Source organism: Argiope bruennichi, chromosome X1 (assembly GCF_947563725.1).
Source record: "Argiope bruennichi chromosome X1, qqArgBrue1.1, whole genome shotgun sequence".
NCBI classification, from domain to species: Eukaryota; Metazoa; Arthropoda; class Arachnida; order Araneae; family Araneidae; genus Argiope; species Argiope bruennichi.
The window spans coordinates 109,215,536-109,233,593 of NC_079162.1; the positions used below are offsets into that span (position 1 = coordinate 109,215,536).

General features: G+C 29.1%; 1 protein-coding gene across 1 annotated transcript in view; it reads right to left on the reverse strand.

The window, feature by feature from the left end:
- Positions 1 to 277: 277 nt before the first annotated feature.
- Positions 278 to 18,058, reverse strand: part of LOC129958819 (uncharacterized) — a 28,177-nt gene continuing 10,396 nt past the window's right edge. Inside the window, exons 4-11 of the mRNA XM_056071515.1 lie at positions 14,532 to 14,557; positions 12,712 to 12,749; positions 9,550 to 9,611; positions 8,426 to 8,484; positions 6,865 to 6,914; positions 4,469 to 4,578; positions 2,420 to 2,530; positions 278 to 360 (exon numbers count right to left, since the gene is read on the reverse strand). Coding sequence (XP_055927490.1) covers positions 284 to 360; positions 2,420 to 2,530; positions 4,469 to 4,578; positions 6,865 to 6,914; positions 8,426 to 8,484; positions 9,550 to 9,611; positions 12,712 to 12,749; positions 14,532 to 14,557 — 533 coding nt within the window. The 3' untranslated portion in view covers positions 278 to 283. The remainder of the gene's footprint in view (positions 361 to 2,419; positions 2,531 to 4,468; positions 4,579 to 6,864; positions 6,915 to 8,425; positions 8,485 to 9,549; positions 9,612 to 12,711; positions 12,750 to 14,531; positions 14,558 to 18,058) is intronic.

An 18,058-nucleotide genomic window follows, 5' to 3' on the forward strand; every position in this document is an offset into this window, starting at 1 on the left:
ACAGAAAAACATCATGAGATTATTATATAGCCTCATAAGATTAGTCATAAAAATAAGTTGCATCTTGATATAAGTTTTTTGACCACAATCATTTTTGAATTTTTATTTTTATATTATTTAACATCATTAAATATTTTGAAGCTTTTATTGTCACTTTTGTCTCATTACTTTTTAAGATGTGTGATCGCATATGATGCAGCATTAGACTTCGTATACAATACAATTTTTGAATTTTGAATAAAAATTAAAGTTAATCGAAACTAAAGGATTCACTAAAGTTCAGTCATTCGTCATCACTAGTAGGAGGAGTTGAAGGCTGCTCTTTTTCTTTACTTTCATTGTCCTTCTTTACTTTTCTGACTAAAAATAAGAGAAACAATTAGGAATTAGTAAATTCATTCTTTCACTATAACTGGCAGTTTGATTAAGAACAGTATATTTCAAATATACTAAGAACAGTCAAACTGAAACATATGAATTTATAAAGCTCGTTTTTTCACATTCTCTATTCTCTACTAATAATAAAGATGAAAGTATATGTTGGTGCTATGCAGATCACTCCATGTAACTTACATTTACCAAATTTGACATTTAAGAAGGAAGCACTTTGAAGGATAGAAATACATACATTGGAGCGATTTTTCAAACATTTTAGTTAGAATTTTAATTAATTGAAAATTGAGCAAAATTTTGGCATTTTCACCCGATAACTTCCGAAAATATATATTAAAAATGGTTTTTACTCAGTTCCAAAATCTTAAAAAATTTTTGTCGTTTTAAAGATGACAATTTAATAATCGCGCAAAATATTTCTTGATTTTTGGAAATTTTTAAATTTTTTTTAAATGTCCAACAGCAGATTTCATTGCTGACCTGAAATTCATACGGTTTTCTTTGTTTCATCAAATATTTAATCGCGCAATTTTTTCCCATTGCTGAAAGCCAAAGAAAGAGAATTCTGCTTAATATCTGTGTAGTTTACAGATGGATAGAAAATGACTTTTCAATACAGAGAAAGTTACAAAAGAGATTAACCAAATATTAAATTATATTAATTACAATAGACTGATCTTCATTAGAGAAATATCATGTACACAATAAACAGGGCGTGCGTAAGACGATTAAAATAACAGGTTTTAATGTCTGACACATTGATAGAATCATGAACACGAAATTATGTGTAAGCGATTGAATCGAAATTAAATATAACCAATATCCCCGGCCAACCAGCTGATCGCATACGGCGACTAGTGTATATTAAAAGAGAAACCTCTGTTAAAACAAAAAAATCTGATAGGCTGTAACGTAGAAAGTTTCATACTTTGGAACTGACCAGATAGCCTTTTCATATCTTTTCTAAATAATTTTATGGATTATGTCTTACCAAGTGATATTGTATTATAATTCTTAAATGTTTAATTTAGCATAATGCTATGTTACCATTTTAAATAATTGAGAAATAGATAAAATAATTACATTATTCTCAGAATTTCAAGATCTAAATATCAATAAAATTGATATTAGAAATGTCATGAACCGGCAAAAAAAAAAAAAAAAAAAAAATGTTCTTAAGCACGGATTGTTTACACATTCGGTGTAAACATACGGTGAAATGTTATTAACTAAAAACGACAGTTCATTTAAAAAATGTTTTGAGAAGGGATAATGCTGTGTAAACGGATATTTTCACTGAAATCAATTTCAGACTTCCCAGAAAATTTCCAGATATTCATTTCGGGTCCTTCTCAAATCTTCTACGTTCTGAATAAATTTTCAAGATTTCATATTTTGTGAGAAAAGAACAGCATGTTTGTTAACCAATTCAAAAATATATTTCTTACAAGAAAAAAGTTGGGTTTTAATGTGAAACAATTTGAAAACTGAAATTCTTTAAGTTATAACATTAATTATTGGAATTACGAAATACTGAATGCCGCTCTTACGTGTTCAATGAGAATATCGCATTCAATCTGAATGAAAACAGGAAGTATACTTTTCTATGAAATAACTATAACATAAACTCAAAGTATATACAATCCCATATTTGTTTTAATATACAACATACATACAATTCCATATATATATAAGCCCTCTGACTTATGTGTCCGGATACACATTTTAGTAATAAAATAGCTTAACATTTTTTTTGGGGGGGGGGTTCCATTTAAGTATAACTAAGTTCTATTAAGCTAACTGTTTCACTCCATAAAATATAAAATAATGGGTAAATTAATTTAAAGTTTCAATTCTTAAATTAATTTTATTAAGATATTTCAAAAATTCATATTCTTTCCATCGGCGGTGATTTCAAACTTTTAAAATTAAATCTTCATATTAATTTTTAAATTTTAAAAATTAATACTAGAAATTTTAGAAATAACTTCAAATTGTATTAGTTGTTTAAAAAATATCAACTCACCTAGGCGTACTCTCATCGTCATACCCCTTCTAGGTGGTGGCAGGCGTACTCTCATCGTCATACCCCTTCTAGGTGGTGGCCTGTTTTTTTTAGTTGTACGAACATTACGTGCTACGAATAAGAAAAATAATTTTAAAATTTTGCATCTAAGCAGTTAAAAGAAATGTGATTCTATAGGTATTCCAACTTTGATTATTATTAAAAATTCTAATGATATATACAAATTTTTTAATTATATTTTAAATGTAACTTTAACTGATTAATATTTTAAATAGTACCAAGTTAAAATGAGTTTTCTAATTTTAAATGCCACGACAGACAATTTTAAAATGTTTTAAAAAGTAAAAATTAACTTTCATAAGGTATTGATAGTTATGAAAAATTACAGAATTATTTTGTTATACCGGGAGGGCAAAAAGTAGGCAAAAAGTAGGCAAAAGTCCGTAAAAACATTAAAATTTCATAAAACCCGTAAGATTAAGAAAAATAGAAAATGGTTTGCAGATTTAACATCGATAAGTCACGGGATTTTTTTAGGTAAGAAAAAAAAATTCATATAACATCCGATAGGTGGTGCTGGTATGAACGACTTAGTTGGAAACGTGCAAATGAGGCAGAAGATTATAAATACTTACGCTCTTGAACAAGAATCAGTTCTCCGTTGCATGCTATGTAAGTAAACAAGGATGCTATGTGAAAAAGATAAAGCTTTGTTGATGAAGCTGTTTTACCTGAACCAGGAATCAGCGACTGTTGCACTGCGTAAATTCCGACTTCAGAAAAATGTGAATGGGAAAGGACGTTTAACAGTGGTAGGTCTCATAAAGCTTGTTCAGCGATTTAAGGAGATTTATAGTGTAAGGTCCAGACGACCAAGTCTAATGCAGACACGTTCGGAGCGCGTTGCAGCCGAAATGGAAAAATTAGCTTCCGAAACCGCGGCAAGGACTAGCAGTGCAGAAGCTGACAGACGCTTGAGATTACTATCATTCTCGGTACGCAACATTCTTCATGGAGTTCTTAATGAGTATCCATACAAATTACAGTCTTGCCATCAACTTTTAGCATCGGATACTATAGAGAGAAAAGCATTTGCGACGTGGGCTCTCTCCAAAATTGAACAAGATCCCTCCAGGGTCTTTAACATGTTGTGAACAGATGAAGCTCATTTTTCGCTCCGTCACGACATTAGTACTCATAAGTATAGTATCTGGGTGACGTTAAATCCACGAGTGTACGCTGAGAAACCACTGCATTCCCCCAAAGTCACAGTGTGGTGTGAGTTCACAGGTTCCTTCATCATAGGACCTTTCTTCTTTGAAACACTGTGTCCGTTAAACGAGTGGAGAACGGTGACAGTAAATGGTCAGCGTTATTTAACGCTCCTGCGCAAAAAGTTTGCTCCATGTTTGCGTAAAAAAGTTGCGCTTTCTGCTGTTACGTTTAAGCAAGATGGAGCAACAAGTCACACTGCTATTCCAGTCAAGGAATTCCTCATACAGACCTTCTGGGAAGAGAGAAAAATTAGTAGACGTTGCAAGTATCCATGGCATTCTCGATCACCAGGTATGACACAAACAGACTTTTGGCTATGGGGAAATTTAAAATCCCGGGTGTATCGATCCTTTCCATCCAATCTGTCGGAATTGAAAGATTCAATCCGCCGAGAGATGTCATGTATATAGCCGGACATGCTGCACTCTGCCGTTCCTGCACTTGGGACACGCCTGCAATGGGTAATCACTTGTTCTGGTGGACATTATGAACACATATAGCAATAATAAATTATTTGATAACATTATTTTTGTTTTTTGCATGTCTATTCTTTCACTTATGTACGAAACGTCAACTATCGATTGATTTTTGAATTAATTTTTTTTTCACCTTACCTAAAAAGAATCCCGTGATTTATCGATGTTAAATCTGCAAACCGTTTTTTATTTTGCTTAATTTTACGGGTTTTATGAATTTTTAAAGTGTTTACTGACTTTTTGCCCACACGGTATATAAAACTATGTACGATATCCAGGAAAACAACCAGAAATTTACCAGATGCTTGGGTAGTTTTCGCAATCCTTTTAGATTTTACCAACACCTTCAACTTTGGTACTGGCCGCTTGGGATTAAATATGTCCTCCATTTCTTTGTCCGACATATATCTACAAAATTATGTAATTTCCTGTTACAAATTTTTATAGCCTTTTATAACATAATGCAAATATTTTTTTTTTTCAAATAAGAGAAAAATTGTATAGTGTATTTGATTTTATTAGTATCTAAAAAAAGATGTAATGGGGAAAATTGGATATAATGGGAACATTATTTTTCTAATTTGTTATACAAAAGTTTTGTAGCTATGCGCTTAACAACAGCAGCAACAACAAAAAAAAAGCGGATTGAGATATATATATCTATCTATATAAAACTCTTTAAAATCTTTTGAATGAATACTGATTTAAATAATTCTAGTACTGTAAATTAAATTGCTGCTAATTTAGATTATATTACTTTCATTTCTTAAGAAAAAAGAGCTGTGAAAAAGCTATATAATTGTTTGCAAAATAATTATCAAAAAAATGTAACGAAACAGTTCATTAGAATCCTCTGAAGAAAAATAACAATAGAGATGCTACAGTAATAAGAACGCCTGCCTTCTTAATAGCTTATCTTTATTTGGGAAAAGAGAATTCAGTATTATTTAATGCAACGTTTTTAGAAGATTTACTAAGAACGCACATTGATTATTTACGTTTCTATGAGATAAATATTTCAGCAAAAATCTGTGCGATAAATTTTTTAAAGCCTTTATTTAGGAGTGAAAAAGTCAGTCGAGTGTTATTTATGTTTAGTAATAATAATGAATAAGCATATTTATTTTTATCCAAATATTATTTTAAAAAATTTCAAATAATATACAAAATTTCAAATAATATACAAAATTTCAAAGACGTTGTAATGGCTAAATTCAGAAGAGAAAAATATCTCACTATTTAAAATCAAATTAAATTGCTATTTATGTAAATGAAATTTTTTTAATGAAAATTGCTGAAACGAAATGAAATTTATTTTATTTCCCTTTATTTAGGGAAGAAAACTTTGAAGACAAATCCAGGAAATTCCAACTTAAAAAAATTCAGTGACATATATGCATACTCTGTATGTTTGACGTTTTCTACAAAGCACATGGCTGAGAGTGAAACGTTCTATTGCATCTTCACGCAGTCTCTATGTCGAATATCTGTACTGGACACTTTGTTTTACAGCTTCTACATAATTCTAAAAACAGATATATTATGATTATTGAATTATCAATTTCGATAGAAAATCCCTGTTTATTTTAAAAATCTCTGCAAAAAAATCGATCTTTGTCTAGAATTCCTTAAAGCCAATTGCCATCCTAAGGCCTGAAATACAAAGTCCGTGCAGCATGTGAAATATAACATCCAACTGGCAGAAGAAACCGTTCAAAAAAAAGTACTCTAATTGTCCAAATTTTTAGGAAAAATTATGAAAAAAATTTTTAGCTTTATTTTTTCGGTCAAAATTGTGTATTAAATGTTCATAAATTGCATAATTATTTTACATCTAATTTGAGAAGTTGGTGGAGAATGAAAAATAAAATAAACGCTCCAGCAGCAGATTCGATTCAGATATTTTCATGCTTATGGAAAAGCGCACTTACCCGCTCGACCGCAGGTTCCTTAAATATTGTGAAACTTGACAAGTATATAAAAATTCTTTCGAACTCGATTTTCTTAAAACTGCCAGAAAATAACGTCTGACAAATTAAATTTATTGATGTCTCCTAGTCATATCTTACAAAGGCGAGGAAAGTATTCGAATCTTTGAAAAAGAACGTAGATAGATTCCCTTTTGTTAGCAAAAATAGATGAGAATCTGAGAATTTGTCATCAATAACTTTACTATTCTTGAAGATAATCATAAATAGGGTATTAACTTTAGCAATAAATACGTACCTGAAATAACTTTATTGTGAGATATTAAATTTTAAAAAAATTGCAAAAACTTTATTTTTAATATTTCATTTGCATGTTTACTTAATAAATCCTACCCGACATTATATGAACACAAAAATGCTCCAGTTTGGGGTTTTAGTAATATAAAAGCATAGAAAAAATTCAAAAATAACCAAAAAATTATCTAAGATATGGTGGCCGTAAAGAAATTAAATGTTTTTGGATTTTCATTAGACGGAAATGACATTAAACATTCTGAAAGCTAATTATTCATTCATGTTAAATGGTAGGAGCCATTAACATGAAAGTAATAAGGAAATATTTTAAAATAAATTTAACCAGATGTTTATAAATAAGCGATTAGATTTCAATATAAATTCAGAGATAGAATAATTAATTTTAAATAACATTTTAAATGATTAAAATTATATTAGATAATATAATCAAATGTATCATAGTATTAAATACCTGACATTTGGAAGGCCTGGCTTTAGGTACACAGGTCTCTTTACATTCCCCTTTAAAAAAAATATCAATTTAATAATAGTTTGCAAAAAACAAAAATGAAATATGTTGTCTCAATTATAAAAAATTTCTGAAACCTTAAAATATAACGATAACAGATAGTAATCATACGGTCGGCATGTGCTGCTGTATTGCAGTAAACAGCTGAACTACCTCAAGCAATTTTCACCAGTATTTAGTAAATCCATTTGTTGTTTACCACTCATGCCTTGTTTGTGAATGCGGCTATGATTTTTTTTTGTCCTATGTGGAGCGCCAAATATTTAAAGAAGAATATATTTTTTATTTAAAGACCTCAAGAATTGATTAAATATTTTTCAATTTTCAGGCGTATGCAGTATAATTTGGTAAGAAAAGTTGCATGTTGTTTTCAAGTTAAATTATGAATTTTTTTCTTTCATTTACTGCAAATTGTGTTTACATTAAAAAAAAAAAATGTTAAGCGCCTCATTTCAATCGAATCACATTTAAACAATGAAACATGTTCCAGAAATTGTTAAGTATTAGCCTTTATATATTTTGATATGCGTTACACACCAATATATGTTAAGAAAATATTGAATTGATATGAAAATAAGTATGTTGCAAACAAACATTAAAATTATCGTATCATTTTTAACTATTATTCATTATATTTCGTAATACGTTATGTTAAATTTTCTTATAAAAATTTATAACGTACGTGGAAAATTAGCGAATAAATTCTCTTTAATTCATTCAAAAATGCAAATAAAAAAAATTATGGTAACTGTAAACAATTGCATTTTTACTTTTGAAAAGCTTTATTGGTTTGTCTTCACACTTTAAAAGATGTCCAAAAGCTAGTTATCTTCAAAAATTCAGCAAAAAAAGTGCAACATCTTATGACGTCAGACAGGAAACGAAAACAAGCAAAAGTGTCCAAACAGTCTCTTCCTTTCCTCATTATGTTAAAGGGAGGCCAGTGTCACAGTTTTTTTATTCTTTGTGAAGGGAGGAAAATTGACATTTCTTGTAAAAGAAAATTTTTCGTTCTTTATCTTTTTATAGCGGAGAACTGTTGATTTGTGAATCAGTTAGAGAAAAAAAGGAAGCTAGAACTCACTTATCCGGAAACAAATTTGAAATAAATAAATCTTAAGAAAAATATTCTGAATTTTGAACCAAAGTTGATTTAAATTAGAATTGTTTAAAGTACAGCATCCTTGTAAATTAAAATAAGTTGCCTATTTGATTTAGAAAAAAAGTATTTGGATCCTCGTGCAATATAGATTTTGAGCCCCTCTCCTAGTTATTGAGTCACGAAGCGACCGCCTTCAATGCCAACGCGAATAATCACCACATTATTAACTAAGCAAAAGATTGGTAGCACAAATTTCCAAATTTCTTCATCAGTTGCCAGGACAATTTGAAATGATCAAAACACAATCCGTCAAAACTACAACATTCTCCCTTATTTATCACCATTCTTTTAAAATATAATTTAAATGAGAAAAAATTGAAAAATTTAAAGTATTTAACTTACAGGGTCTTCTTTCTTAGTAGCTCCAGGATTTCTTTTTTGACGTTTTATTTCTCGTGCAACTATTTTGAAAATAAAAAGAAAATGATTATTTTAAAAAGAGTGCTTCAACATAGAAATTATACAAAAACAATAAATAAACTCGCCGAGCCCCCCGCCCTAAAAAAAACTATATTGACGGTTTGATAATAGCTTCCACAAGGTTCGTTACATAGAAGCAACGAAAATAATTCTATACCAATATTAACTCTAATAAATTAATACATTAATTACAATAAACATTAACAAGTTTCTGAATTTTAACTGTGAAACGTTTGAAGACAAAAATTTGGCGTTGGAATTCCTTTGAAGACATTATTAGATTGAAAAGAGAATATCAAGTTCATACAAAAAAATAAGAAAATATCCCTGATAAATTTCGTTGATTACGTGCACTTGATGTTTAAAGCGGTTTTTTTTAATGATATTTTACAATGTAAGAATAGCTTTTCGCCATGCATAAAATAAGAAATATTTTGTAACAGCTATTTCAAGTCAATACCTCTCGATATGTATGACGGCATTTGTAATTCCATCGGTAAACGCTGTCAGCAATCCCTGTTCAAAAACGACGCGCTATTCCAAAAACTGATAAAATACAACAGCTATATTAATTGACTTGAATGAACAGATTTCAATGCGAGTTACTAATTCTTCAATTAATGACTGACTATTTCCCCGACAGAAATATTAAAATTAAAATACAATTATTATGAGTTACAATTTATTATGAGTTACTCTATAGTAGGTCAGTATTAAATACTCGTCATAATACAGTTAAATATTTCTGAAGTAACATTGAATACTAAAATTCTTACTCATTTATTTGACATTTTTTAGATATTTCATATTGGCTAACAATCAAAATTTTTGATTTCTTTATATGTAATTGAAATTTATTAATGGCACCAGCTTACTTAACATTTTATGTCTAATGCTATATAATTAGTTAATATTGCTAAAATATCATTGAATGAAAAACCTATTAAAAAAAACTAAAGATAATTGTGTTGTTTTGATTTATAATAAATATATTGGTCTCTTAAATGAAATTAGAAATATAAATTAACGACACTTTATAAACTTACCACTCTCAAGTTGACTAGCCTTACGTTTGCTTCTTCGGAGTACTCTTTCTTCAACTGGGGCACTTTAAAAATAAATATTATTTTATTATCCAATCTATATTAAAATAATTTGCCTTTAATTTTTGATACAAAGTGTATTATTTTGAATGCAATGAATCATCTAAAATAAAAGTTGAGATAAATTTTCCAGAAAAAGAAAAATTAATATTCAAAATTTAAAATTTTACAAATGTTCATAAATATCAGGTTTATATTAAAAATATAGCTTTCAACTTTCGAAATTATTTTAAAAGTTATATATATATATATATATATATATATATATATATATATATATATATATATATATATATATATATATATATATACCAGTGGACCAAATTAAAATCAAGGAAAAAATCTTTATAAAATTAGCTTCGATAAAGCAACTGTCGGAAATCTAAAAATTCTTTCATTAAAAAATTGAAATTGAATTTTCTCTAATTTGTTTAAGAGTGATATTGAAATTTCAGTATTTTCATCAAACTGTCAACAAAGCTCTAACAGCGGATTATATTAAAAGATAATAAAATACAAATCTAGGGGGGGGGACAATTACCCTTCATTTCATTGTAAAATTATTACCTTTAGAAAAAACTGAAATAATCAAAAATATATGTGATAATTCAGTAAAAAATAAATTATTAATATGCAAATTATCCACGTGCGAATACTGGGTGGTTATAATTAAAGTCTCACTTTCAAAATGCTGTAAATAAAATAATAATAATAAAAATAAAAAATCATTGATCAGAATGGTTTCAAGTTTTAAAGGAACATCCTTCGAGAAGGGAGAAACAGCAAGGCATAAGGAAAAAATGTTTCAAAGTGTATCAATAGATTGCTACGTAAGTTTTATTCTACGCAAATTAAGAGACATTCATGCCCACGACACATTGCATTTGTTATAAAAACGCAGGGTACATGGCTTTCTCCTCACATGGCAGATGAGGAGCTCTCAAGTGAAAGATCCTGCTTTGCTTGTGAAACTCTTTTGCAAGAACGGCGACTATGCGCTGGCAGCTTTAAAGAAATTTCGGCCATTAAAGGATATAAAAAAGGCCATGATCCGATGTCGACCAAGGATCTAAAGAAAATGATTCAGAAATTCGAAGAGATACGTTCTTTTGAAGTGAAATCTGACAGAGGGAGGAAATCAATTGCTTTGACGTCAGTAGAAGAAGTCACCACAGCATTATAGGAAGCGGAGAGCAGTGGTGTGCAATGTGCGGGTAATTGCCCGATCTTTAGATGTGCCTGTGAGCTTGGTGTATAAAATTGTAAGCAATATCTTACATTGCTATCCACACAAAATTACCCATGTTCAGGAGTTGCTTCCTGCTGACCTGCCAGTAAGACATACTTTTGCTCTGGAATTTCTTGCTCGCACGGAAATGGACAATGAATGGCCATGGAACATTTCTTGGTCAGACGAAGCCCATTTCTATCTCCTAAACTATGTCAACAGAAAATCCATTCGCACGTGCACCAGAACCGCGACTGTAACTGCGTAGTGCGGGTTGAGGACATCATTTACAGTAGGGCATTCTTTTTTCGTGGAGATGTGTCCTGCGGGTCCCGTTACCTATACCGTCAATGGTAAATGCCATGAGAGTCTTTAGCGCAACCAAGTCATTCCAATACTTGAACAGCGAGCATGACTAGATAGAATCATTTTCATGCAAGAAGGCGCTCCTCCGTACATTGTAAAACCAGTGATGCAACTGCTCAACAGGCATTTTGGAATTGAGTGAATTATCAGCAGTCATTTTCCAACAGCCTGGTCTTCAAGATCACCGGACCTTGTGACTTCTGGGTATGGAGTTATCTTAAAAAATTCTGCTCAGTGGCCCTATTTGTGGAATCTAAAGCACAAATTACGCAACACACTCACAAAGTGTCCTCTGAGACACTTATGTCTGTGGTGGAGCATGCTGTTTATAAATTTCAACTTGTGGTAGAAAATAGTGGACAGCATATTGAACATGTCTTGCGTAAGTCTAGGGATAATTAAGGGCATTTTCATTATTTCTTTTTACGAGCGTTTTGACCCCATGACAATAAAAATCCGAATCATTATGTATTTTTGCGCAAATTTTGGCCTAAGGATAATTAAAACCTGATTTCTCTCATCCAGTGAGTTACGACCTTGCCGTGGTAGACGGGCATTCCACGGACAGTGCCACAAATGTTAAATGACTAGGAAGCTATTTTTTCAGTCAAAAAATAATGCACATTCAACAGTGCAGCTGATTTAATGTACAACTCAAGTAGAGTCGTCGTATCAAGAATCGAAATTCAAAATATCACTTGTAACCGAATCCACTTTTGTTACGCCACTTACAGCGCCATATATTTGAAATTTTTTCTGAATTATGCCATACCGTTTTTTTCTTCTTCAAGAATATTCTGTTCAAATTTGAAGCTATTCTGACGAATGGTTATTTTTTACAGCATTTTGACCGAGGGACTTTGATTATAATCACCTTGTATATTTATGAAAAAAGAGTTTCAATCATCATGATGACGCTCTTTATAAAAGTGTGTATTGCGTAATTCTTTGAGAGCCAGAGAGTGAATAAGTCTTGACTTATTGGATATTTTTAGGATATTCCAATTCTTTCAGGTAACTGGGTTTTGAATATAACAATTATTAAATTTTAAACATCTTTATATTGACTATTTTTTCAAAAGTAATTTATAAAGTTTGGCAATAATTTTCAAGAATTTTTTCAATTTTTATTGAAGGAATTTTGGAAAAAATATGTTTTTAATTTTATAGTATGAACCGTCTAACATGGAAAATCACCAATAGATTGATTTGAGAATGGGAAAAAGCTTAACTTTTTTACGTTTCAACTTCTTTCAAATTTTGAGGAGAGAGAAAAAACGCCCCAAAAAATTATGTTATTGTAGTACGTTAAATTTCAGCATATATAAACAAACCAGGAAAAAGTAAGAGAAAGCGAAAAATAGTTAAAACACAAAACTAACTGCTAATTTATAAAGATTTTTAAAGAGAATAATGATATCTGCATATAAACGTTAGAATTATCGCAAGTTTTAATTTAATTCGGTAAATGATTAATATCTTATAGTAAAATATCTCACGATTTCAATTACCTCGAAGTTGATGGCTCATCGAAAAATGGAACTCCTTCCTGTACAAATAAAAATACAATTACTTCTTGACGAAAAACGCAAGATAAATTTACCAAATTATGAAAGAAAAAGCATAGCAAACATAGAAAATGCATCATCATTTATCAATATTTTAATAAAGAAACAACTTTAAATGTCATGCGTTTTCGCAAAATCTATATTTTAAAATAAAAAATACAAGCAAAAATTATTACAATGAAATAAAAAATAAATTTTTTTATTGCTTTCGAAAATTTTTCTTAACAATTTTTTTTTTAATTTTTAACAAATCACATTACTCGCTTCTAAATTATTTTTTTAAAGCATTTAATTTATTTATGTCTTTTTCAGTCGAGAAGAATAAAAACATTTATAACACAAATAATCCTGAAAACCTACAATATTCTGAAAACTTAATGAAAATACGCAGAAAATATTTATGTTTTAATGGCATTCATTCTACCTGTAATTCAAGACTTCATTTTACCATCAATCATTTTCAGATAACTATCGGATTTTTGTTTTTAAATAATTGAAACGCCGATCTCTAGTATTCTTTAATAAAATTCGATTCTGGTGCATGAGATCAACTCACTCATAAATGAAATAAAACATTTCAAATCCGTTAGATCCGACATAGTTTTTATAGATCTGAAATTCTTTAAACATTTACCAACCGTAACCTATTTCTATAGCAAATAAAAATTGAAAACACTTTTTCGTAAGTCTCAAAGTTCCACGCCTCCCGAATTTTCAAGTAAAAAGAAATGCAAAATAAGAAAAATAAACATGTTATTAACGATGAAAGAAAAAAAAGAAAATTTGGCTTAAAAGGCTATTTTCCCCATAATAATATCCTCAACTCTTATACATTACTCAACTCCGACTCCTGCCGAAACCAATTGTGCATTTTCCCATCGAGTGGACCTTTGAGAAAGTTCACTCGATCGTTGCTGGGCAATTTAAAATGTAGTAGTGTTGAAAAACTTACAAAACAGCAGAAGTTGCCTTTAAAAATAACTACTTGCTTGTTATATGATTATGAAATAAGCGATAAATGTGTTTTTCTGATTGGTATGTATTTTATGAACTTTATAGTATATTTCTCTTAGATTTCTTTTAAGGTTTGATTAATAAAGCTGTAATATTTGTTATTAGTTTTGATTTGCTGATTCCCTTCGAATTAAAAAATAAACCATTTCACTGATATTCATAGATAAAGGAAAATTGATTTTAGTCGACTTCATGAAGTAAAAAATATAACCAGATAAAAAATGTAAGTTTTGAAAGTTTCGTTTCTGTCATCGGAGCGAGAAAGGAAGAGGGGAATAACAGCAATAAAATAAAGACATAGCTATCATCTCAATCGTCACAGATGGTCACTGTATTAATTATAAGATAAGCATATTCCAATTGGTCGCTTTCATTATTGAAAAATCTGTCTATTTTTTCTTTAGTCAGTATTTTCATCTGCTTTTTTTTATATGATTTACATTTACTCTCGATCATTAGAAAATTTAGCTAAACCAATAGTTATTCCATTTTCTGTTATTTTTAACACATCAGGTTTTCAAACTAAAATTATTTAAAATTCACAACTTAACACATAAAAAATACAAATAAATAAATAACCGCAGAACGAAATTTTAAAATTATATATAAAAAAAAATTGCAGTTAACTATTTTACTAAACTATTTAATTCATTCATTCAAAAGGAATAATTTTAATTACATAATTATGTAAAAAATATCATTTAAAAAAGAAAAGAGACATTTTTGAAATTGAAATGATTTTATCTTACCACTTCTCGCATCGTCTGAGTTGAAACTGAAAATGATAAAAGAAAGACAATTAAAAAACTTATATAAATATCATAATGAGAAAAATTAACATATTATATCCAAAAACATTTTTGCACTTTACATACATCTCATTTAAACAAGAAATATTATGGTACAATGCTTCAAAACTCTGATTAAATAATGACAATTGACAATGTGGCTTATTGATTAATTCTCATGCTTTATGGTTGTAAAGATGCAGTTTTCTAATGGTTTTTTTCATTTATTTCCTCGTGTAGAAGAGTTCTTAAATTTCGTAAGAGAATTATTTTTTACAGTAGTTATATTATTGTTACTGTTTACTGATTTCAAATATTTTAACAATTTTAGAGTTCCTAATTATTAATTAATATATTAATTTAATTAAAAAAATGATTTCTCAGGAATTTACACATATAAATTAATATCAGAATCATAACTTTCCGATTCCGTAAAATACCTAACCACTAATAACGAAATATATTTAAAACTAAAAAGCAGAAAATAATAAAAATATAAAGGTTTTAAAGATCATTTTCGTAGCGTAGTAAAAAGTAAGAAATACTAGTTATTTTACTATCGAAAAATCCAGCAATATCATAGAAGAAATAGTAAGAAATTCTTCTATATTCATTGAAAGTATTAATATATTATAAATGAGATTAAAATTTCAGAGTATTTCCATTTGAATATCACATTTTTTACAGGCTTGTTTTGATACACATGCTTTTGATTTAAAAAATAATTTGAAGTAAGAAATGAAGAATATTACAGTAAAAATTAAGAAATTTCTTGTTCAAACATGAATATAACTTATTCGAGCTAGAATATTTACTGTTCTAAACCAAACTGTATATATGTTACCGTTAAAGTATTAAATCCGTTATTATATAGAATACCTAGTTATACCATGAAATAATTGATCGTGTCCGTTAAAGTGTAAAACTCTTGTATTTCCTGGTTTAACTAGTTATTTCATAGAATAACGATCTGCAGCATGTTAAAGTGTAAAATAATCTATATCATTTATCTCGCACGACAAATACATTTACCTTCCACCCCTACTGCATAAAACAATTATATTCCCGATCCCAGTTCAGTATCTCCGAACAAAAATTAATTAAAATCGAAGAAGTACCGGATGTAGAAATATCGCTCCAGTCGGTTGCTACAGCTCAAAGTTTAGGTACTTATTTAAAAAATGTTCGTGTAAAACCCAGTGTGTCAACAAAAAATGTTTTTGTTTTAGAAATAATGTTCTTTGTAATTCCAAGTGTCATTTTAGTAATCCTTGTTGTAACAAATGATTTTATCGTACGTTTCCATAAATACCATTTATACGCTGCATAAATTAGATAAATTGCTTCTTTTTCATTTTAATTCTCTATCATTAGTTTAATTTCATTTTAGATAAATTGTTTATTTTACACTTTAACTGTCTCTCATTAGTTAATTTATAGAATACCTAGTTATTTCATAGAATAACTAGTTAAAGTGTCAAATTAATAACATATTACACACTTTAACGGACATGAACAGTTATTTCATGGAATAACTAGGTATTCTATGAAATATCTGCATTATATACTTTAACGGTAACATATACATAACGCTAATGTGAATGCAAAATCAGACCGAATGTGTTAATCGCTGCTTGGAAACAGCTCGGACGTTCGGATTGTTTATACTCTTGTGGAAAATCTGAGTCTTCAATGTTATTAATTAATTAATTATTATTATTTTGAGTGGATTAATACGAAAAATGAAGTCGAGCGGTTTCTATTACGAATCGATTTTAACGAAAATGGACTGTTAGCGCAATTGAAGGCTTTCATAAGAAGTTCTAGTCGGAATGAAGGAAATAAAACGTTTTTATCTTTGGAGGAACATTTCCGATCTGCAGGAGAATCGTCAATTAATTTCGCCGCTTTGAAGTACAATTGACCATACAGAATGTTCTATCATTATTGTTCGAGTATAATTTGAAATAATATGATCAAAATAAAATGGCATCTTTTTATAACGAGATATGGTTCTTCAAAATTGACTCACATGACTTAATTACTGACTGATCTTACTTAAACTACTTACTTATTTACTAATCTTACTGATACTCGCCATCTTCAGCCATTATTTCCTGCTTATTAACTTTAAACTGGTCAATTTTAATGAAATGCATTTTAGCAAAACAGGGAAAAAGAAGCAAATTTAATTTTGATTTTTAGACATCTTAAATTTATATATTTTTGTCTTCTGACATTTACATTATTATATCTCTCTGCTACCAGAAAATGTTAATTTTATAAACTGACGACTTAGTACTAAGTAATTGATGAAAAATTAATGTTAGCATTTCATGCAATTTAAATAATTTAATTTTACTTTTAGTAATAAATGTATTTATAAAATCTTATTACAAGCAGAAATAAACGATAAGAGTGCGAAGCAACATGCAATCATGTAATGATCTAGAGAAAATTACTACATGATTCTTGGAAATGGATGAGTGGAGAGAGAAAGCGATGTAATCTCCTAGTATTGAACTGGTTATGTACAAATTAGAAAATTTATTCTTATAAATCCAAAATTTTAACAGATGATAATTTATTTCATAATTGAATTTCAGATTACTACTTAAAATATAGATGTGAAATCAGTAAAAAACGCCCAATTTAATATAATTGTTTTCTTATGGAGTTCCAATGCCAATATTAAAGAAACCATTTATCGGATGTTTTACATGTTTTGAGCCTTTTTTAAAGTCTCAATGAGTTTCACAAGAAAAAGTCCAAATCCAGATAATAATATCTAGGAAAACGTTTTATTAAAAATAATTACGTTTATCAAGATACTAAAGAGGGAAAATATGTTTTTTTAAAGGTCGAAATGAAAACTATAATAGAATGGAGCACAAAAAAATAATATGAATATATATCGCAAAGAAAATAAAAATACCCAAAATTCTATTCATAAAAATTAAGATACATTATAAATGTGATTACGCTTACATTTATTTAAAGTTTTTATCTACATCCCAAGATTTTACGATTTTTGTCTTGAATTCTAGGTATTTGATTTTAAAATCATTTTTCATATGCTAATGAAAATGATTATTTTCATTCTTTATATTAAATACAAATTTCTTTCAGTGGTTAAATTTGATGGTGAAAGTAAAACAATGTTTCAGGTTAAAGACCAGTTGACGAGTTAGGAGCCAACAATCAAAGAGAATACATGGATTAATGAAAGATACGCTGAGCCGCGCTTGCAATTCTCATCAGTCGGAGTTATTATCAATAGTAATAACTGTCCCATAACGGTGAATTTTGAGACAATAGTCACACTTGCATGATTAACATAAATGGATAAGCCATTTGAGCATTTAACTACATTGTTACGCTGGGTAGGAGCATCTGCATTACAAATACAAGTCTTTTTCACATTTTTGTAAACTTTCTTGTCTAGGGGGAAAATACACTATTTTTCGATTTTGGGCTGTTATAATAAA